The sequence below is a fragment of the Hylobates moloch genome, unplaced genomic scaffold (assembly GCF_009828535.3).
Source record: "Hylobates moloch isolate HMO894 unplaced genomic scaffold, HMol_V3 SCAFFOLD_8, whole genome shotgun sequence".
Lineage (NCBI taxonomy): Eukaryota > Metazoa > Chordata > Mammalia > Primates > Hylobatidae > Hylobates > Hylobates moloch.
In genome coordinates this window covers 5743126-5767725 of record NW_026652283.1, presented here as the reverse complement: position 1 = coordinate 5767725, position 24600 = coordinate 5743126, and the positions used below count along the sequence as shown (strand labels likewise).

The window sequence follows — 24600 nt, the reverse complement described above, 5'->3', positions numbered from 1 at the left end:
ACACTCTTGAAGGCAGCCGACAATATTCCTTTCAGTGATATGGAGCATCGTCCATCAAGAAACAGTCGAAACTTACCCCAGTCCCACTCCTGGTCCCAGTAAAAACAGCGTGGGAGCCCGTTCCCTTTAGCCCATTTCTCTAGGTGAGCCCTACCAGATCTATTGCCAAGGTGAGACTCAGGAACTGCCTGGAGGTTCTCAGCTGAATGTCTGCCAGAGCCAGACCCTGAAACAATTGATGGGTTAGAAATCTGCATCAACTAAATGCAGGCATCCCTGGCCCCTGTGGGTGCTGCACTTCTGGGTGCCTTTGTACTTGGTAGGGGCAGGAGGGAGAGCCTTTTGGCCTATCAGAGGCCTTAGGCTTTGGGCTCACCTCTAGCCTGGTTTATTTCTACCAAGACCAGACCAGTTGTCTTACGACTGTTTGGATCCCAGTCTGGGCTCCTCCAGTGACAGCAACTGCCGTCATCAATGCTGGTTCTCCAGAGATTTCTCATTCATTCATTCATTCATTCATTCATTCATTCATTCATTCATAAAACAATAGGGAACATTTTGGACAGGACCCTGCCTTCATGGGATTACGGTTTGGTAGGGATGGCTGGACATTCATCAATCACTCAAATAAGTATAAAATTACAACTGTGATAAGTTTTATGAAGAAAAGGAATTAGGGCTCATGAAATACAGTGAAGGTGGGACTTGCCATTGTTTGGAAGCCAAAAAAGGCTTTTTCCCAGGAAGTGACAATAACATGAGACGCCACTGTGAACAGAACTTGGTGAGCCAGCGGGTGGGGGGTGGGGAGGTGGGAGCCATAGGGGCTGGGGAGGAGATGTGCCCAGCTCAGCCAGTGTCTGGGTGCAGTCAGCAGGAACTACACGGAAAGGTCAATATGGAGACTTCCACAGGTTCTATGGGATGTGATAAGAGTTTTGTCTTTTTCCTAAGAGCAATGGGTGACTGTTGAAGGCTTTTTAATGAGGAGGCAAGAAGATTAGATTTTTGCTTCAGAAACCTCACTTGGGCTCCAGTGTAGAGACTGAATTGGAGGTGGGCAAGTTAGAGCTGTCAGAACGCAGGATGCCTAGTTAAATTTCAATTTCAGATAAACAATGCATACTTTTTTAGTATATGTCTGTCCCAAATACCACATGGGACATAATTACATTAAAAATTTATTGTTTTAACTGTATTTTTAAAAAGTTTTAAGTAGGTTGCAAATATTGCATGGGACCTAATTGTGCTGAAGATTATTCATTGTTTATCTGTAATTCACATTTAACTTGACATCCGGTATTTTTGTTTGTTAGATCTGGCAACCCTTAGCAAGAGAAAATGTGGAGAGACTGGTTATAGACCAGTTATTGTTGTAAACTACTAAAAGATGCTTAGGTTAGGGTATAAGAGGTGGAGATGGAGAGGAGTGGACAGAGAAGGAATAGTCCTGGTTGGTCCAAATCTGCCATTCAAAGGCATCTGGAGGATAGAGTCCATCAGCTTCCCACCCACTCTGAAACTAATTACTGCACACATGCCATTTAAAGACACGTGGGTATGGTATGGTGAACTCCATAGTCTCAGTGCAGGTCAGGTGCCTGGTCAGAACCTGCACTGAATGGCCTATAAGAGGTGTGCTGTGACAGTGTGAGGTGGTCTTCTTTCTGTCTCCATCCCTCCAGGCCAGAGACACCTGAGAGGTGAGTTCTGTGCATTGCAGTGACTAATGTGTGTGAAGGAGAGGTTTGGTAGAAAGGTCAAGACCTTATGACAATAGAGGCAATATTGTAAGTTGTACACTGTTTTTCCCCATGACAACTCACATTTTACAAATCAAACAGTGGAGTAAAGCAGTCAAGAACACGGGCTTTGCCACGGGTTTTAAACCCCATCGGTTATTAGCTTGTCTACACTATCTGTGTGATCTTGGCTGAGATACTTAACTCTCTTGGCTTTGCAACATATTTTAAGATTAGCACTAAAGTACATTGAAAGCCAGGCCCACAGGAGATGCTTAGTAAATGGTATATGCTGCTAGAATCAACAATCTCCTTGTTTCAGAAGGCAGGCTTACTCTTCGTCTTCTTACACAGCTCACTTGATTATCTTCTTAATTCACAGCTCTGGTTTTGTCACTGTTCACACTCTTCACTGTCTTCCACTGCCTTGTGTAGCAGATCTCCATGCACTCGTCTCAGTTTGCCCCAACTGAGTTTCATGGAGATCTGCTGCACAAGGCAACAGAAGATTGTTGCACATGAAGATTGTCGCTATGGCCCATCAGAACCCCTTTGTCCAAGCAAACCAGCCCATGTAACCCTCCTTAAACACAGCTTGAACTTTCCACTTTTTGGTTGCCTAGAATGTCTTTGCCTGTATCCGTTCAAGCCTTATTAATCAAAAGTATTTATAAGTTAATGTTAACAGAAATGTGAACAAAACAAGATATAAAACATATCTATAAAATGAAATAAATGCCTGTCACTGGGGAAATGGCTAAACAAATTAGTATTCATGTCTACTGTGTAATACTATGCATCCATTACAGTAGCTGTATGCAAACTGTCCTGGAAAGATATCTATGATATGATGCTAAATGAAAAAAAAGCAAATTATAGAGGAATATGTGAAGTAGGGTCATAGTTGCTTAGGAAGGAACCTGGTTCTATCTATACGGAAAGAGTAGGGATTAAATATATTCCAAATGGTTAAGCGAGGTTCCCTTTGGAGAGGAGGGTGGGAATTGAGTTGGAAGTCAAAGGAAACTCCTAACATTTAGTTAATATACTTTATGGTTTAAGCTTGTTCGTTTACCTGAACTGTGTTATTTGTAATTGAAATTAAATCAAAATGCATAGAAAAAGGTTTAGAAGAACTAAATAAACTGTGGTTATGCTTCAGTTGTTAGACTGGGGAGGCTCTTGCCCTGTCCTTACTTATCATTATTTTATTAAAGAACAAAATGGTAACAGAAGAAGATTACCTTTCTGCCAAATCCAACTGAAATGCTACTCCCTCAATGAAACATGTTTCTAATTCCTCAACTGAATGTGCCGCCTCCTTTCTTTGAACCCTCAAAGTACTTTATATATCTTTTGTGGCATTTTCTCATTCTATCTTAGTGAGTATTTCAGGTGCCCACGTATGAAGACAAGTATTTCATACCAGTCTTACTGCCCCTCTGCATTGAAGTAACGTGAAGCTATCATGGTAGAGAAGGAAATAGGATTTTGAGTCAGAGGGTCTGGATGTTGCCTCTTGTTCTGGATGTCTGTTACAGCCTGAGAGATTAGCCCATACTTAGTAGCTTAAAGCTTAAAGGTAAAGTCATTTCATTTTATCTCATGATTTTTTGTTCAGGAACTTGGGCAGAGCTGGGCTGGGTGATTATTCTGCTTCATGTGTTGTCAACTGGGGTCACTTGGTGGTAGCCAGCTTGGAGGTGGGCTGGATGGGAGGGTTCAGGAAGGCTTTAGTTGTATGCCTGCTGCTTGGTAGGGCAGCTGGAAGACTGGGCTCAGTTGAGTGCCTTTCCCTTACTGGGTGCTCTCAGGACACCTCCATAGACTTCTTATAGTGTGATTCAGGGCTTCAAGGGATAAGGCGGACCCAGGCTGAGGCTGCCCATCTTCTAAAGCAGTGGTCCTCAACCTTTTTGGCACCAGGGACTGGTTTCATGGAAGACAATATTTCCATGGACCGAGGGTAGGGGTGGTGGTGGCAGGGATGGTTTCAGGATGAAACTGTTCCACTTCAGATCATCAGGCATTAGATTCTCATAAAGAACATGCAACCTAGATCCCTCACACATGCAGTTCACAATAAGGTTCATGCTCCTATGAGAATCTAATGCCATCACTGATCTGACAAGAGGCAGAGCTCAGGCGGTAATGCTTGCTCACCCACCACGCACCTCCTGTTGTGTGGTCCGGTTCCTAACAGGCCATGGACCAGTACCGGTCAGTTTGTGGCCCCGGGGATTGGGGACCCCTGTTCTAAAGGATGGAACTGGCATAGTGTCACTCCTGCTATACTCCACTGGTTAAACATCCACAGAGCCAGTGCAGATTCAAGCAGAACAGAGATGCTACCTCTTAATATGTGTAAAAAATGTGTGGCCATCATCAATTTCTCACAGCTTTGCTATGAGAAATACAACCTCTGTGTCTCAATGACTCCATTTGCGAATCATAAATATCCAAAGCTATAATGTATGCAAAGCATGCTCTGCATTATAAAAAACTGTATGCACTATAAATATTAACAATTAACTTGGTATTAAATCTATGCCTTACTCAAGGCAGGTACTCATTAAATGTTTAATACTTTGAAAGCAAACTCATTTAAACACAGATATTTCCTAAGAAAAACACAAAGAACGTGATGCCAGATGATCACATAGAAGCGTGGCGCAGTTTTAGGGTATAGACTTTGGATTAGGTTGACATGAGTTAAATCCAAGCTCTGTCACCCAGTTCCTCTCTATGTGGCCTTTGTTAATTCGCCTCACCTCTCTGAGCCTTAATTGCCTCATCATAATATGGAAATAGTATTACCTACCCAGCAGGGTTGCTGTAAGCATTGGAGCTAATTTGTGTCAAGCACCTAGTAGGGTCACATAGTAGGTGTGCAGTTTTTCTAAGATGATATCGAGTCATATAGAAAGTTTGGACTCTTCACTTATTTCTCTGCACTGCTCACCTCCGTGAGCTCAAAGGATTGAGAGGAGTCCAGAGTCCAGGTCTTTGCGAAAACACTGGGGAAAAGGGAAAGGCCCTCCTTCTTGTTTCTCCCAGTCTCTTCCTCTCTCCAATGTTCACGTCTAGGAATCTGTGTCCATGCAGCTTTTTTTTGGTGAAGCCATTCCTCTCTGCTGGAAGTGGCCCCCTTTTCAGACCTGTGGCTCTTCCTTTCATAGATGTACGAGATCAAAGCAGGAGGCAGCATTGCAAAGAAGTTCAGCGCGGCTCTGCAGAAGCTGAGCTCGCCCCTGCAGCCCCGAGTTCCAGAACACAGCAACAACAAGATGAAAAACCTCTCCTACCCATTCTCCAGGGAAAAGATGTACCTGTGAGTATCGAAGCTGCTGGAGCAGGGATGTGGGAAGGGATGGGAAGGAAAATTGAATACTGTTCTATGACTCAGCCCTGGGGCTCCCGAAGTGGGTGCCCCAGTGCCTGGGAGAGAGTAGGAAGCATGCTCTCACAGTGACATTGTCCCTGTGCCTGCTTTGTGAACCCCCTCCCCATGTGAGATTATCCCAAACAGCCGAGGGTGCTTGTCCAGCAGGAAATCCACCATTTGACCATTTTGCAGGATGGAGGGCAAACCAGGGAGCAGCCAACAATAAACTTTGGAACTCTATGAGAAAGTGGTCAGACACCTGTGTATCTTCTGTAGGAAAACCTTCTGCCCAATTGCCAGTCGAATAGGGTTTCAACAGGATATGATAAACCAGAGAGAAGGTGGATGAAGCTTCTGGGTTTCTGGATTCCAGCTGCCTACTTGTACACTCATTGACTCTCGGGGGTCTTCCCCTGTCCCTGCACCCTGCCTAGGAAGAGGGCATAAATCTCTTCACAGAGATAGCCACTAGGGAAACGTTTGGAAGGGGGAGCCACAGCTGGGAAGTGGGAGATGCAGCCGCCAAGCATCAACTTTGCTTTAGGAGCTAATGAGAAAATAAACAACCATCGAGGGTGATGAGAAAATGGAGCAAGAGAGGGAAAGGCTGGGGCATGGAAGGGCAGAGAGGACAGAAAGAAGGACCTTCTCATTTTAGGAGGTAGAAGTTGTGGAGCAGTGTTTCTGCTGTCCATAAGAGACCATCTCCTATTCATCTTTGCTGTGTTTGATATTATCCTACACACATGAATATGCTGTTTCATTTGCATATATTTACCCTCTCATTGAGTCCTCATGTCCTCTTGTGAGGTGGCGGGGCAGATCTAACTATCTTCTATTATAGATACCAAAGTTTAGGTCTGTCCAGGGTCACACCGCCCTAAGTGGCTGAGCTGGGCCTTGCATGGTGACTGGTGGCTTGCTGCTCTTTCTGTGTCCTGTGGTGCTTCCCTGCGTCCCCTTCCCTGGGCCTTCATTTATGCTGGTGCTGGCATCTGAATGGTCACCTCCCATGCACCTCCGTTCGTTTTACTTCTGTTGTCCTTCAAGACTGGTTCATCAACACCTTCCCTTTGAAGGATATTCTGCTCTTCCCAACCAGAAGCATGCGCTTCACCCTCTGGACTTTCATAGCAATGGTCTGCATGCTACTATGTTCTACTCTGTTACTTGGAGAAATGTACATTCCAATGACTGGGGCTCCTGGGGTGCTGGGAGCATATTTCCTTCCTTCATCAGTGCATCCTCTAGCACAGCTTCCTCAGCATGACAAACATGCCCCATGCGCTATTTTCTGAGTGAAAGCTCAGTGTATGAAGTTAAAAACAGACACAGCCCTTGCATAATTAAGATTTTTCTAATGGATGTGATGACAGTGACATTAAATCAAATTTTGAAGAATCAGAGTGATAATCCAACACCCTGAAATGATACTTTCCATTTGGAACCTTATCATCATATATTTTTCTAACATGGTGTAATCTTTTTCTTTACACAAAGTTTTCATAATTATAAATTTCAATGACTGCATGATACCCTATCCTATAGATTTTGGCATTGCATCTTATTGCTATAATCTTTGTTATAAATACCTTTTTAATAAGCATTTTAAATTATATTATTTTTCTTTCCTTGTGTTGAATTTCTTCCCTAAGATAAATTTCTAGAATGTGTTTTTAGAATTGCTGAGTCAAGAAAGGCATAAACGTCGTGTGTGTGTGCACCTCATAAGTCTCGCTGTGTTGCTTTCTAAAGATTTGTTGTGGGGCTGGGGTGGCAGTGGTCTCAGGGCAAGGGTAATGAAATGAATTTGCCATCTGCTTTCTTGGTGTCTCCAGGTACAACATCCAGGAAAAGGATACCTTCTTTGATAATGCCACCCGCAGCCGCATTGTAAGTAAATGGATGTACTGTGTTAGGAAAGAGGATGGGGAAATGGCTGAGTCCCTAGTTGGCAGGGCATTCTCTTACCCTCCCTGCCACCTCACACCGTTATTTGCTTGGAGTTGCCTAGCAACCGAGAAGAGTATGCAAGAGCTTCCCCATTCCCCCAAAGAAACAGCAAATAACTGCCCTCACTCGTGGTTTAAGAGGAGCATCTTCTCTTTATGGGTTCTCCATTAAAGTTCTTCTTAGAAAAAAAAAAAAAAACAGAGAAGGTCATAGTTGGTGCGGGTGTTAGGTGAACCCCTTGATTTACAATTGAGGAAACTGAGGCTCTGAGAAGCAATGCATTGACAAAAATTATCTAGATCGTTATATAGATGGTTATATAGTCAGAACAAGGATCGTTAGCATTAGAACTAGTCCTTCTGATTGTTGGGCCACTGTGTTTGTTTATGCATTTTCCCTTCTTTCAACTCCCGTGACAGAGTCATGTGAATTTCTATAACAAGAAATGCTAGTTAGGCAATTTGCCCAAGAATAATATCACCAGCCTATTCAATAGAAAGCTAACACTCGTGACCATAGCTCTTCTTCTACAGTCATTTTGCCTTTATGTCAAGTGTTTGAATTTTGTAGGATGATTGATTCTAATAAAAATCTGCATATGGCCTGTGTTTCTGTGGCCCCTGCATGAGCTGTAGAACATCTTAATTCACCGATCAGTTTATACTCTATCACCCTAGAGGTCACATAGCCTATGGGCAGAAGAGAGAAAGAGGGGCCCAAGGAATGCCAGAAACTTACACATGCCCACATGGGAAGTATGAAACTGCGTTTCCATTGATCCTTAGCAAAGAACTGAAGTTTCCATAAGAGGAATAAGGATTAGATACCTAGAAGGACCTCCCGGCTAATAGGGTGGTAAGAATATATATGAATAAGAAGGGACAGGTGATTAGAGGAGGCTAGGATATTTCCCAGGCACACTGCAAACATGGCATTAACTCTTGCTTGCAGGATGGGCAAGGAAATCTCAGATCCCTTAGCCTAGTGTTTTAGGCAGAGTTAAAATGGGCATATATCTCTTTTTTCTTCCAATGGAAAAAGGCATTAACGTCCCATTTTCTTGGTTGATGCTATTACAAGCCAATTAAATCTCACTGTGACTTGGGTCCCACGACTGTGGGGGAGTTATAAGGTGTTGTGGAGATTACTCAGTGATTGCAAAGTGCTCGTAAAATAATACAATGCCATATAAATGCTGTTCGTAATTATTATTGCTGTTGAATTACTGCACTATTATTAGGAGCAGAATTAAACACTCTTGGGCCCCGTAGTTATTTATTTACCACTCCCTTTAGGCTGTGGCTGGAATATGGGAGTGTAAATAATGATGGAATAACACATCTAGCATTCATCTCTCCTTCTGGAAGCATCTTCCTTTCCTCAGTCCACCCCACACTGAGAACAGGGGAAAAGAGCCTTGAGTTTTTTCCTGGGGTCCATTCTGCCCTGGACTTTGGTTGGAGGACCTCACCCACATCTGTGGATGTCTCCTCTGTGCCTGCTTCTTTGTGGGTGTCTGAGCACCTCAGCTGTTTGTTGCAAAGCAGACTTCATTGCTGGGCATCTCTTTATAGACTGGCATAGGCTGGGGACTCAGGAGGTCACTAGTTGGCCAGCAGGTTTACACTGACCCACCTTTGTCCCTCCCTGATTCTTTTGTGGGAAGCACCCCTTTCCTCCCATGTAAGAAACAGAGTCCCCTGCAGGCCCCGCAGGCCAGGGGACTCTCTAGGCTGTTTTGAGCATGTAGGGCTTCAGGCAGGCAAAGCCACTGAGTCGGCAGCTGCTGTGTGCCTAGGACTGTGCTGTAAGACATGAATCTTCAAGGAAGTGTATGATATGCTCTGATCAGGGAGGCAAGATGAGGACCCAGGAAAAAACCAGAGAAATAAAGACATCAATGACCAATATAGAGGTAGCTCCTTTGCTGTTTCAGAGCACTTTCCTGTGCACGGTCTGGCTGGCGTCCCCGAGCAGCTCCGCGAGACAGCCCCATTACAGATGCCAGCTGACCCTCCTGGCGTTTGCTCAGGACCCTCTGCACCTACCTCCACATTCGGAGCTTTCTGCTACCACACTGGCTCTCCCTGTCAGCCGGGCTCCACAGAACCCCGCCTTCCCTGAGGTTCCCCGACGTGGGCGGCAGGCACTGTCCCCTACTCCACAGACCCCGGGCTTCCTCCCGGCCCTCCCAGGGCTATATGATCTGGGGTGGGCTCCTCTGTTTTCCTTACTTCCTGTAACTGCCGTCCATTTCTAGCCTTTTATTCATTTGTTTTTCTCAGGGTGGGGCGAAGGGGCGGGGGATGTGTGCGCCGGGCTTGCATCCCTTGTTTCCTCAAAGTCCTCAAGTCTGAGTGGGGTTGATGTGCAGGCCATGAGCCAGGCACATGCTCGGCTCCGCCCTGGCTCCAAATGGGCCCGGGCGCCTCCCGCCCCGCCAGGCAGTGGTGAGGGTGATGCACGGTGGAGGGCGGCGGGGGAGGAACTAGGAGCTCACAGCTCTGCTGTCGTCCCCTTTTAGGTGCACGAGATCCTGAAGCGCACAGCCTGCTCCCGAGCCAACAACACGATGGGTAAGGACCCCAGCCCGCGGCCAGGCTGCTGACGGGCGCTGACCCGCCCCGTGCTTTCAACAGCTCCCTTGGTGGGCAGCAAAGAACAAAACAAACAAATGCCCCCCACGGAGAGGCTGCTTAGCTTAGGCTGAGAAGCCTGCCTTGGCCCCAGAAGCAGTGGGGGTCCCATTTCTCAGTGGGGCTGCTCCCAGGCTGTTGTAACTTCTCCCAGGCCTTCGTCCCAGGTCTCGGGGCTTTCTCTTTCTCTTTTCCCTGTACCGCCCACACCTGCCACTTTATCCGGATAATTCTGCGGCCCCTCTGTTTTTCACCATTTCCAATAGTTTCTGATAACCCAAGACAAGCATCTTAGAGGTCCTTTAGTCCAACCTCCTCCTATTATGTAAGAAGAGATGAATCTCCAGAGAGGGTGCATGACTGTCGTAAGCCCACACAGCACGTGATGGCTGAGTCCGAGTGAGCCTCTTCTAAGTTCAGCATTCTTCTCACCATATCCGGCTGAATCTGTTTGCCCTGTGGTTTGTTTCTTAAATATTAGGGTAATTGTCTTGGAAGCATTTGGGACCAACTATAAGGCAGGCAGTATAAGGCAGGCAGTCCAGATCCTGATGGATTGTGTGGAAGACATCTGTGATGGCCCAGGTACAATGTGAGCTGTGCCCATAACCCCATGACACTGCTTTTTCGAAAAATGTGCCAAAACGCCACACACAAACACCTTTTGCACAGGAGTCATTCTTGCATGTCGAACCCTTGTTCCCAAGGTGCTGCCATCTCCAAACGGCTTCTGACAGCTTTGGGAGAGCTGCCTTCAGAATGCGCTCTGGGATGGCAAATCTTTGGCTTTTGAGGCAGCTTTAGGTTGAAAAGAGTTCAAAGTCATTTGGAGTCCTGTCTACTGAATAGAGGAGGTGATCAGGCTCAGGAATAACAACGATAATGATGATGTTAGCTAGCTAATATTTGAGAGTGTGTTGTGGGGCTTGTAAGCTGCCTGGGTACCCAGGGCACAGCACTGAAGAAGGAATCAGAATGGGTTTTATGCCACGATAGTCTTTTTTAGAATAGTGCTTAACCTCTCAACAGGGCAATTATGTTTGCTTAAATTTGCTTTGCTGTATTCATCTTGCTACAAGATTCCAAATAAGAATGCACTTTTAAAAAATCAGACCTTCCACGTTATGTTATTTGTCTGGAACACAGTGCTGATGAGGCAAGGCTGAGTAAGTGGGTGAGAGAATTAGCCTCAAAAACAGAGAAATTTTAAAAAACTCATATATATATATATATATATGAGTTTATTAAGCATTAGCCCACCAACTCAAATGTCAATCTCCTTTGGCAACACCCTCTCAGACACACCCAGGATCAATACTTTGCATCTTTCAATTCAATCAAGTCAATACGCAGTATTAACCGTTACAAGTCCACCCATTGTCAACTTGAACCCATACACATCTCCTGAGATCATACATAATCTTCAAATAAAAGCAATAATAAGGTCATAATTACACCTAACATAATACAACTATCCTTCATACAACCGGAAATGCACCCATCCCCAATCCAAATAACATTACATAAAGTTAACAATACCTAAATGCTGATATGAGGTCGATAAATCTTATGTCACTTGATAAAGGAAAAAGGAAATAAAATGAAGATATTTCTTAGTGCAAGTGTATACATGCACAAACATGTTTTAACAAAAGAAGGAGGAAATACTCATGACAGTTACAGTCCTCGTTTCTGCAGCTGGTCATGTGGTCGTAGCTGGTATCGATGACTACCTTCTTCACTAAACATTCTGTATTCCCTTTGCCTTCAGCAAGCACCTCAGCAGGTCATGGTTTTTTTCCTGGTGGAGTGTCCCAAACCATTCCTGAGGGGTCTGGGCCATTTGTATTCCTGCCTGGATTGGGCTGTTGTAGTTTCCCATTGACCTTAATCACAGGGCATGATAATACTAAGAGATGCCCTAACAAATCTCCTGTATTGCATGTATACTCTTCCTTACATCTGTTGTAGAGTAGTAGACTGATTTCATCTTGATAGTCTGGGTCGATCACCCCAGCCAACACTGTAATTCCCCCCTTAGCCTTTTGCCTTAAAGGTAGGAGGAGCCCAAAGTGTCCAGGTGGCAATCTTAACTTCCAGTTTAATGGAATTATTGTTGTGTCTCCTGGTGGCAGCATTCCTCCCTCTGAAACTAAGATCTCTAGGCCAGCAGAACGTAGTGCTGTGGGAACAGGAAACAGAAATTTTGCTAGTGGATCACTAGGGGTGATGGTGAGTGGTGCCACTTCCACTTTAGTGCCTTGATTTCTGGACCCGTGAATCCTGGCTATGGGAGAAACAGTACCATATATTGGATGCTGATTCAGAGCATACATGGCCTTCTGGGGAACTTTGTCCCAGCCCAGCAAAGTATTGTCACCTAGTTGATGTTGTAATTGTGACTTCAAAAGGCCATTCCACCGTTCTGTCAATCCAGCTGCTTCAGGATGATGGGGAACATGGTAAGACCAGTGAATTCCTTGAGCATGAGCCCACTGCCACACTTTTAGCTGTAAAGTGAGTGCCTTGGTCAGAGGCAGTGCTGTGTGGAATACCATGATGGTGGATAAGACATTCTGTGAGTCCACGGATGGTAGTTGATATGGTTTGGCTATGTCCCTCTGCCAAATCTCAACTTGAATTGTATCTTGCAGAATTCCCATGTGTTATGGGAGGTACCGAGGGGGAGGTAATTAAATCATGGGGCTGTTCTTTCCCATGCTATTCTTGTGATAGTGAATAAATCTCATGAGATCTGATGGGTTTATCAGGGGTTTCCACTTTTGCTTCTTCCTCATTCTCTTTGGCCGCCACCGTGTAAGAAGTGCCTTTCACCTCCCACCATGATTCTGAGGCCTCCCAGCCATGTGGAACTGTAAGTCCAGCTGTAAGTCCCAGCCATGTAGAACTGTAAGTCCTTTTTCTTCCCAGTCTCGGGTATGTCTCTATCAGCAGCATGAAAATGGACTATTACAGTAAATTGGTACCAATAAAGTGGGGTGTTGCTGAAAAGATACCCCAAAAATGTGGAAGCAACATTGGAACTGGGTAACAGGCAGAGGTTGGAACAGTTTTGAGGGCTCAGAAGAAGACAGGAAAATGTGGGAAAGTTTGGAACTTCTAGAGACTTGTTGAATGGCTTTGCTCAAAATGCTGATAGCAATATGGACAATAAGGTCCAGGCTGAGGTGGTCTTAGATGGAGGTGAGGAACTTGTTGGGAACTGGTGTGAAGGTGACTCTTGTTATGTTTTAGCAAAGAGACTGGTGGCATTTTGCCCCTGCCCTAGATGTTTCTAGAACTATGAACTTGACAAAGATGGTTTAGGGTACCTGGCAGAAGAAATTTCTAAGCAGCAAAGCATTCAAGAGGTGACTTGGGTGCTGTTAAAAGCATTCAGTTTTATAAGGGAAGCAGAACATAAAAGTTTGGAAAATTTGCAGCCTGACTATATGATAGAAAAGAAAAACTCATTTTTCTGGGGAGAAGTTCAAGCTGGCTGCAGAAATTTGCATAAGTAGCAAGGAGCCTAATGTTAATCCCCAAGACCATGGGGAAAATGTCTCCAGGCCATGTCAGGGACCTTCACGGCAGCCTCTCTCATCACAGACCCAGAGGCCCAGGAGGAAAAAATGGTTTCATGGGCTGGGCCCAGGGTGCCTGTGTTGTGTGCAGCCTAGGGACTTGGTGCCTTGTGTTCCAGCCGCTCCAGCTGTGGCTGAAAGGGGCCAACATACAGCTCAGGCTGTGGCTTCAGAGGATGGAAGCCCCAAGCCTTGGCAGCTTCCATGTAGTGTTGAGCCTGCGGGTGCACAGAAGTTAAGAATTGAGGTTTGGGAACCTCTGCCTAGATTTCAGAAGATGTGTGGAAACGCCTGGATGTGCAGGCAAAAGTTTTGCTGCAGGCAAAAGTTTGCTTCTCATGGAGAACCTCTGCTAGGGCAGTGTGCAGAGGGAAATGTGGGGTTGAAGCTCCCACACAGAGTCCCTACTGGGACACTGCCTAGTGGAGCTATGAGAAGAGGGCCACCCTCCTCCAGAATCCAGAATAGTAGATCCACTGACAGCTTGTGCTGTGTGCCTGGAAAAGCTGCAGACACTCAATGCCAGTCCATGAAAGCAGCCAGGAGGGAGGTTGTACCCTGCGAAGCCACAGGGGTGCAGCTGCCTAAGACCATGGGAACCAACCTCTTGCATCAGCATGACCCAGAGTCAAAGGAGATCATTTTGGAGCTTTAAAATTTTACCACCCTGCTTATTTCAGATTTGCATGGGCCCTGTAACCCCTTTGTTTTGGCGAATTTCTCCCATTTGGAATGGCTGTATTTACCAAATATCTGTACCCCCATTGTATCTCAGAAGTAACCAGCATGCTTTTGATTTTACAGGCTCATAGGCAGAAGGGACTTGCCTTGTCTCAGATGAGACTTTGGACTGTGGACTTTTGGGTTAATTCTGAAATGAGTTAAGACTTTGGAGGACTGTTGGGAAGGCATGATTGGTTTTGAAATGTGAGGACATGAGATTTGGAGGGGCCAGAGGGGGAATGATACGGTTTGGCTGTGTCCCCCTGCAAATCTCAACTTGAATTGTATCTCCCAGAATTCCCATGTGTTGTGGGAGGGACCCAGGGTGGGTAATTGAATCATGCGGGCTTTTCTTTCCCATGCTATTCTCAAGATAGTGAATAAGTCTTATGAGATCTGATGGGTTTATTAGGGGTTTCTGCTTTTGCTTCTTCCTCTTTCTCTCTTGCCCTCTTGCCACTGCCATGTAAGAAGTGCCTCCCTCCATGATTCTGAGGCCTCCCCAACCATGTGGAACTGTAAGTCTAATTAAACCTCTTTTTCTTCCCAGTCTGAGGTATGTCTTTATCAGCAGTATGAAAATAGTCTAATACAGTAGTCTTGGGAGAAGCATTGCGTACAGGATAGGAAAACCCATATCCTAAGTAAGTGTCTGTTCTATCGAGGACAAACCTCTGCCCTTTCCATGATGGAAGAGGTCCAAAATAATCAACCTGCCATCATGTAGCTGGTTGATCACTCCCAGGAATGGTGCCATATTTAGGGCTCAGTGTTGGTCTCTGCTGCTGGCAAATTGGGAACTCAGCAGTGGCGTAGCCAGGTCAGCCTTGGTGAGTGGAAGTCCATGTTGCTAAGCCCATGTGTAACCCCCATCCCTGCCACCATGGCCACTTTGTTCATGGGCCCATTGAGCAATGACAGGGGTGGCTGGGGAAAGAGGTTGAGTGGTGTCCACAGAATAGGTCATCCTGTCCACTCCACTGCTGAGGTCACCCGCTGGTGAACGCTCACATGGGATACAAATATCTTCACAGTTTTTGACCACTCAGAGAGGTCCATCCACATACCTCTTCCCCAGATTTCTTTGTCACCAATTTTCCAATCATGCTTCTTCCAAGTCCCTGACCATCCAGCCAAACCATTGGCTACAGCTCGTGAATCAGTATATAATTGCACATCTGGCCATTTCTCCTTGCATGCAAAGTGCACAACCAGGTGCACTCCTCGAAGTACCCACTGGGAAGATTTTCCTTCACTGCTGTCCTTCAGGGATGTCCTAGAAAGGGGCTGTAGTGCTGCAGCTGTCCACTTTTGGGTGGTGTCTGCATATTGTGCAGACCCATCTGTGAACCAGGCCCGAGTCTTCTCTTCCTCTGTCAACTGATCATAGGGAGCTCCCATGAGACCATTGGTGTAGACTGGGGAAGAGAAGGCAGGGTAGCAGGAGTGGAGACCATGAGCATTTGAGCCACTTTCTCATGTAACTTACTTGTGCTTTCAGGACCTGCTTGAACCCGATCACATATATACCACTTCCATTTGATGATGGAATGCTGCTGTGCATGACCCACTTTATGGTTAGATGGGTCAGAAGGCACCCAGTTCATTATAGGCAGTTCAGGTGCCATGGCGACTTAATGACCCATAGTCAAACGTTCAGTTTCCATCAGAGTCCTGTAACAGGCCAACAGCTGTCTCTCAAAAGGAGAGCAGTTATCTGCAGAAGATGGCAGGTCCTTGCTCCAATATCCTAGAGGCCTGCGCTGTGATTCACCTGCCAAAGGCTCCAAACAGCATCCCTATTTGTGACTGACACCTCAAGCACCATTGGATCTGCTGGGTCATGTGACCCAAGTGACAGAGCAGCTTGCACAGCAGCCTGGACCTGTTGCAGAGCCTTCTCCTATTCTGGACCCCACTCAAAACTGGCAGCCTTTCATGTCACTTGATAAACAGGCTGGAGTAACACATCCAAATGAGGAATGTGTTGCCTCCAAAATCCAAATAGGACCACTATGTGTTGTGCCTCTTTCTTGGTTGTAAAAGGGGCTAAATGCAGCAGCTAATCCTTCACCTTAGAAGGAATATCTTGACAGGCCCCACACCACTGGACCCCTAGAAATTTTACTGGGTAGAAGGTCCCTGAATTTTAGTCAGATTTATTTCCCATCCCCTGGCATGCAAATGTCTCACCCATAAGTCTGGTGTGTTTGCCACTTCTTGCTCACTGGATCCAGTCAGCATAATGTCATCAATGTAATGGACCAGTGTGATATCTTGTGGAAGTGAAAAGCGATCAGAGTCTCTCCAAATAAGATTATGACACAAAGCTGGAGAGTTGATATACCCCTGAGGTAGGACAGTAAAAGTATATTAATGGCCTTGCCAGCTGAAGAGAAATCGCTTCTGGTGGGCCTTATGGGCAGGAATGGAGGAAAAGGCATTTGCCAAGTCAGTGGCTGCATACCAGATACCAGGAGATGTGTTAATTTGCTCAAGCAATGAAACCACATCTGGTACAGAGGCTGCAATTGAAGTTACCACTTGGTTAAGCTTACAGTAATCCACTGTCATTCTCCAAGATCCATCTGTCTTCTGCACAGGCCAAATGGAAGAGTTGAAGAGGGATGTGGTGGCAATTACCACCCCTGTGTCTTTCAAGTCCTTGATGGTGGCACTAATCTCTGCAGACCCTCCAGGGATGCGATACTGTTTCTGATTTACTATTTTTCTAGGTAGAGGCAGCTCTAATGGCTTCCATTTGACCTTTGCCACCATAGTAGCCCTCACCCTACCAGTCAGGGAGCCAATGTGGGGGTTCTGCCAGCTGCTAAGTATGTCTATGCTAATTATGCATTCTGGCACTGGGGAAATGACCACAGGATTAGTCTGGGGACCCACTGGGCCCACTGTAAGTCAGACCTGACCTGAAACTCCATTAATTATCTGACCTCCATAAGTCCTTACTTTAACTTGAGGATCACAATGACATTTTGGGTCGCCTGGAATCAACGTCAGCTCAGAGCTAATGACCAGTAGTCCCGAAAATATCTGATCATATCCCTTTCCCCAATGCACAGTTACCCCAGTGCACAGTTACCCTGATAAAAGGCTGCAGGTCTCCTTGGGGAAGGATGGGAGAAAGATTAACAGCATAAATTGTCAGTAGTATAGTGAGGTCCTTCCTGAAGGGGACTCGACTTCCCCTTCAATCAAGGGGTTCTGGGTCTGTAAACTGGCTCAAGTCTGGAAATTGATTGATGGGCCATGATTCTCTGTTTTTATAATTCAAATTAGTCTTTTATCCGTTTGACCTAGAAGTTTTCTGCTTATATAAATTAAGTAGGAATGCAGTAGGCTTCCTATAAATTTCACTTCTAGGAACACGGTGATTAATAAGCCAATGCCAGAGCTCTACATAAGTCAGACTATTCTGATTGCTGCTTTGCCTCTGCTGTCCATTATGGTAGCTACACCCACCTTGCCTTTGATGGTTGAGTGCTGCCACTTGGCCCCTGCCACTTCAGGATCCAATTATTCCCATTGTATTTAAATTTTGTAGTTGAGTGACTGTGGTTCCCACTGTTAGATCTGACATACAGAGAAGAGCGATTACAGGGCCCTTCAAAGATGCAGGTGCTGCCCTCACAAATCTATTTTATAAGGCATTGGTCAAGGGTATATCTTCTGGACTTCCCAACTGGGATGAGTAGGTCTAAAGTGACTAATCCACTCCACCATCCCAGTCTCCCTAACCCTTTGGATCTCTTCCTCTACGTTAAACCAAGGGAGATGAGGCATTTTCAGCTCGCCACAGTGGGCCATGTTTTAATCCATATTTCAGCTAACCAAGCAAATAAACTATTAAAACCCCTTTTAACTCCCCGGGCTGCAACATTAAATGCAGAGTCCCTACTTAACGAGCCCAAATCAATAAATTCAGCCTGATCCAACTCAATGTTCTTCTACCATTATCCCATATCCTTAATATCCATTCCCATGCCTGTTATCCAGATTTCTGTTTATATAAATTAGAAAACTCAAGTAGTTCTTTTTGAGTGTAGTGCACCTTCTCATGGGTCATACTGTCAACCTCACCTCTAAGGGCCCACTGGGGCTTTAGTCTATTTATAGGTCTAGAAGCAAACAGGGGTGTTGGGGGTGGCTCCTGAGGAGAATCAAAATTATTTTGCCTGGCAACTGCCTCAGGGGAGACCATCACTGTTGCCTCTTATTCTTTTGCAATCAATGCCCTCACTTTAAGAGTAGATACCTAGCAGGGCTGTGAATGCACCTTTCATTGCAGGTTAGCCACTTGCATGATAAGAGCTTGTGTCTGTTTTTCCACAGTTTCAGCTCTTTCTCTACAGGAGATAAGACTGTCACTCAGGGCAATCTTAGAAGATTTGATGCTCAGAATCTGCTTTTGAAGTTGGGAGTTAGAATCCCTGAGTTCATCTTTTCTTTCATCACTTTGTCCACTGGACTTAGGAGCAACCAACCAGCTTCATTATATTCCTTGGTTTCCTGTGTATGGTCAAAGGTATTATGTATAGAGTCACTAAACTCCTTGCCCCTCATGAGCAGTGAATCAGGAGTGTCAAATGCATTTATTTTGCATAACTCTCTAAACAATTCATACGAAGGGCTATCAGTGTTCTCCATACTATTAGAAGTAGAGTCCTTAGCATTTTGGGGTCTAATCATATTAAGCAGCCAACTCCAGAAACCCCAAAACCAACGAAAGAACTTCATCCTTAATATTCTGTTCCTCTAGAACCACTCCTGCTAGAAAATCTGTATTAGTGTTCTCTAGAGGGACAGAACTAATAGGATATATATATCCTATTATATATCCATATATAGGATATATGGATATATATATAATCCTGTTATATATCCATATATAGGATATATGGATATATATATATCCTATTATATATCCTATTATATATCCTGTTATATATCCATATATAGGATATATGGATATATATATATCCTGTTATATATCCATATATAGGATATATGGGTATATATATATCCTGTTATATATCCATATATAGGATATATGGGTATATATATATATATATCCTGTTATATATCCATATATAGGATATATGGATATATATATATATCCTGTTATATATCCATATATAGGATATATGGATATATATATATCCTGTTATATATCCATATATATGGATATATGGATATATATATATCCTGTTATATATCCATATATATGGATATATGGATATATATATATCCTGTTATATATCCATATATAGGATATATGGATAGATATATATCCTGTTATATAGGATATATGGATAGATATATATCCTGTTATATATCCATATATAGGATATATGGATATATATATATCCTGTTATATATCCACATATAGGATATGTGTATATATATATATCCTGTTATATATCCACATATAGGATATGTGGATATATATATATCCTGTTATATATCCACATATAGGATATGTGGATATATATATATCCTGTTATATATCCACATATAGGATATGTGGATATATATATAGGCTCTGTTATATATCCACATATAGATATGTGGATATATATATATCCTGTTATATATCCACATATAGGATATGTGGATATATATATATCCTGTTATATATCCACATATAGGATATGTGGATATAGATATATCTATCCTATTATAGATCCACATATAGGATATGTGGATATATATATATCTATCCTATTATAGATCCACATATAGGATATGTGGATATATATATATATATCCTATTATAGATCCACATATAGGATATGTGGATATATATATATATATCCTATTATAGATCCACATATAGGATATGTGGATATATGTATATCCTATTATAGATCCACATATAGGATATGTGGATATATATATATCTCCTATTATAGATCCACATATAGGATATGTGGATATATATATATATCCTATTATAGATCCATATATGGGATATGTGGATATATATATATCCTATTATAGATCCATATATAGGATATGTGGATATATATATATCCTATTATAGATCCATATATAGGATATGTGGATATATATATATATCCTATTATAGATCCATATATAGGATATATGGATATATATATATATATATATATGAGTTTATTAAGTATTAACTCACATGATCACAAGCTCCCATGAGCTGAGGAGCAAGAAAAGCCAGTCTGAGTCCCAAAACTGAAGAACTTGGAGTCCGATGTTTGAGGGCAGGAAGGGTCCAGCACAGGAGAAAGATGTAGGCCAGTATAGTCTTTTCATGTTTTTCTGTCTGCTTTATATTGTAGCCACACTGGCAGCTGATTAGATGGTGCCCACCCAGATTAACGGTGGGTCTGCCTTTCCCAGCCCACTGACTCAAATGTTAATCTCCTTTGGCAACACCCTCACAGACACACCCAGGATTAATACTTTGCATTCTGTGATCCAATCAAGTTAGCACTCAGGATTAACCATCACACCTCCCATAGTTCATGTTTTTTTCTTCTCAGCCTTCATCTTCCACAACTTCCTGCATCCTTCCAAGCCTTCTTTACTGCACCTCCATCTTCTGATAGTTGTTGGAAGGTGCTGTTGACCTACTCAACTGCTCTCCTGTTTCTCCCTCATGGGCCACATTTTCCTTGATTTCTCTTCCTTCTTCCACATTTTAGATGTTGTCAGCTTCCAAGTTCCTTTGGCTTTTGCACTCTCTATTTTCTCTATATAGATGACTTGCAGCCATCTATTTTTGCTCCTGTTTCTCTCACCAATTGCAGCCCTGCATTTCCAATTGCTGGATGGATACCACCACTTAGATGTTAACCAGAACCTCAAAATAGCATGTCCACTTCTCTCCTCTCTCTCTCTCCTGCTCCTCTTTCTGTTAATGTGACCACTATTTTCTCTATCTTTGCTCATGCCGTTTCCTTTTCCTGAATGTCCTTGCCTGTGTTTTTCCCCAATCTCAGTGATGCCTATCCCCAGATCAAACATCACTGTCCTCCAGATTTTTCCTTAAAGCCCTTTCCTTGGAACTCTTATCAAACGGAATCTCTTTCTTGCTTGTTTTCTACACCCATGGCTTAGACTTCTAAGGTAGTGAGTCCTTGAGATGTTTCTGAGTCATCTTTTATGCCCCAGTGCACCTCACTGCCTGTCTCGCACATTCTACTCAGTTGATTTGATTGAGCGGATTAATTTAAAAATGCCCAGCCTGCTAGTCCCACAGCAGTTTCTGGTCAGTTTCTGACTATGTGTGTTCATGGACAAATAACCTCTCTGCATCTCAGCTTACTTTTATGTAAAATGGGGATAATAATATCTATCTTGCAGAGTTTTTGTAAAGATTAAATAAGCGGCTGTTAGCTTGTTTTGTAAACTGGAAAGTCCTAAAAACAAAAGTTTATTTTGGGAGACAATCCCCAGGTTGTTGGAAGGCTACTAGAGGCCCTCTGCTTTAACACTGATATTTTTTATTGTGTGTGTGAGAATCTGAGGGGTTTTTGGTGATGTCTCAAAGTCAAATGTCAGGATTTTGTTGTTGTTGTTGAGTTGTATTTATAATTTTGTCTTTCCTTTTTGACATTCAAAAAACATTTAATGAGCACCTGCTATGTGTCAAATGATGTTAGAGAAATGGATGGATGCCAAGCTGAATTTAGCATAATTTCTACCCTTGAGGGGCTCTTAGTTTAGCCATGCAGACAGACGTGGAAACAGATTGTGATGAGGCAATGTGGTAGGTGCTATAATAGAGATACATACACAGTGCGGTTGGAACACAGGGGAGGAGGCAATTAATGTCCATGTGTATGTCTCTATATGTCTAAGTATCAATGTAAACCATTGCTCCCAGGAAAATTAGGTATGTCAGGAGTGATCATCTCCAATTACATATGGGCACAAAGAGGATACGTGACTTGCCAGGGTTACATCTTGAGTCAGAATTGAGTCTAGAACTTGGGTACTCTTGCTCTAATCCTGTTTCCAATACCTTTGGGATGCTACAGACTAGAAGTGGAGTTAGGCTGAGTCTTTAGAGTCTGTTAACTTCACAGTAGCCACTGAGGACTTACTAGCTTTGTAACAAGGGACATGTGACTGAACTCTACTTTTCAGCAGAGGAGAACCCCAAAGGCCAGATTTCCAGTGGGTTGACTTCTGTCTATGAAGACCAAGTGCCCTCTAAGCTCTTTGGTGAACTACAAATCTTATTTCACCAACATGGCACATGGATACATATGTAACAAACCTGCACGTTGTGCACATGTACCCTGAAACTTAAAGTACAGTAATAAAAAAAAAAGATAAAAAAAAATGAGGAATGTGATAACTCCATGAGGCCCCAAGATAATATGGAGGCCTGAGCCACAGGGTAAATTTAGATTTTATTGCCTTTCTTTCTGGCTTATAAGGGGTGGAAGAGAAGCATGAGTGACTAGAATCGGCTTATATTCTTCCAGAAGATTGTTTCCTCATTAAAAAAAAAAAAAGAGAGAGAGAGAGAGAACAGGACTGGATTTAGAATTGTAGGTGTTTTCATTGATCCTTCACCCTTGGGATTATCTTTGTATGGTCATTTCTTTTGCAACCAACTTACAAAGCTAATTCCCTTTCCCATTGTACCCAATTTAAATATTAGAAAATAGAAAAGATACTAAAGATAGTAATAACTTGGAAACACTCCTGTTTATCTAGTAATGTATCTTTTTTTCTTTGTAGACAATACGTTTTTATTGAATGCCTACTTTTACAAAGCTTTAACCTATATACAAGTAGTATGTAGTGATATATTTATATTCCTGCCTTGTTCCACAAAATTTCTGGGGTGGCTTACAAGAAAAACAATAAGACAACATAGTCTAAAAATAAATTGAAAAATAAGAACCAGAGAAAATAAATTAAAATAGAATGTCAAAACTAGGAGGAAGAAAATAGAACACATATTCAAACCATAATGTCTTCTAGTTTCTACAGTTGAACTGCAAATTTAACCTTGAACCAAAGTGAAAGGGGAATATGGTCAGGGGTGTAGCTCTTGCTGCCTACAGCAATTTCTTTCTGTACAGAAATCTTTCTAAAATCTACCACACAATTTCCTGCTTGCTTATGTAGAACATGTCTACATATATTCTCCACATAAAGGCATATGAAAAATTTTCTGGATTATTCAAGATCATCATTAAGAACATAATGATTTTCATGTTCTCTCAAGAATTATCAAAGCATTATTAGGATTGTTTGCCCCACACTGCTCTGATTTCTTGAATTCTTGACTCTGGTAACCTCCCTGCCCGAGTTTTGCTGTCTCAGTTTTGATTTGCAGTGTGGGAGATGGAAAAACAAGCTCATTAGAATTTTGGGTAAAGAGAGTGTAAAATGCATGGCAGGAGGGTCTGAAGGATTCTACTGTGGAAAAGGGACATCACATTAGAAAGTAGGTTTTGTGAGATCTATTTTAGCTGCTCATTTATTTTTTTCTTGTTTCTGGGTTTTCTGTTGTGAGAGCTGAGATAACCAGATAAGAGGCCTCTGATAAATGAGGTGTTACTGTCACCAAAGTAATAAGGACTCCTTGCGGGCTTGCAGTTGTATGTTTTTCAAAACACTTTAACACTCATTATCTCATTTGATCCTTTAAACTGCCAGCAAAGTAGCTTCAGCAGATGTTAATTAAACTTCACAACGGAGAGATTAACTGGCATACACACAGCTAGAACTTTGGAGTTGGGTTTACAACTTAGGTTTCTTGGCTCTTTGTCATTGCTTTTTAACTCATTTAATTAGGAAATGGATAAAGTTATTGGAAAAAGTTTCCTGGAAGAGGTGGAAGCTGAGCCCTTCCCAGTATAACATCCATCCACTCATTCAACACGTATTTACTGAGTACTTACTATGTGACATTCATGTTCTGGACCTGGGGAATGGAGTAGTGAATCCAACAGATACAAATTCCTGCCCTTAAGGGGCTTCCTTTCTAGTTATGGAGGACAGTAAATAAACCAAGAAGTAAATACAATGGATAGGATGTCGTGTAGGGATAAGGGTAGCAACCTACTCATCTGACAAAGGGCTAATATCCAGAATCTACAATGAACTCAAACAAATTTACAAGAAAAAAACAAACAACCCCATCAAAAAGTGGGCAAAGGACATGAACAGACACTTCTCAAAAGAAGACATTTATGCAGCCAAAAAACACATGAAGAAATGCTCATGATCACTGGCCATCAGAGAAATGCAAATCAAAACCACAGTGAGATACCATCTCACACCAGTTAGAATGGCCATCATTAAAAAATCAGGAAACAACAGGTGCTGGAGAGGATGTGGAGAAATAGGAACACTTTTACACTGTTGGTGGGACTGTAAACTAGTTCAACCATTGTGGAAGTCAGTGTGGCGATTCCTCAGGGATCTCGAACTAGAAATACCATTTGACCCAGCCATCCCATTACTGGGTATATACCCAAAGGACTATAAATCATGCTGCTATAAAGACACATGCACACGTATGTTTATTGCGGCACTATTCACAATAGCAAAGA

The 24600-nt window shown here is 43.1% G+C and overlaps 1 protein-coding gene across 1 annotated transcript in view; it reads left to right on the top strand.

The window, feature by feature from the left end:
- ANO2 (anoctamin 2) overlaps positions 1-24600 on the top strand; it is a 355270-nt gene that overhangs the window by 80801 nt on the left and 249869 nt on the right. Inside the window, exons 6-8 of the mRNA XM_058442076.1 lie at positions 4922-5073; positions 6966-7020; positions 9605-9656. Coding sequence (XP_058298059.1) covers positions 4922-5073; positions 6966-7020; positions 9605-9656 — 259 coding nt within the window. The remainder of the gene's footprint in view (positions 1-4921; positions 5074-6965; positions 7021-9604; positions 9657-24600) is intronic.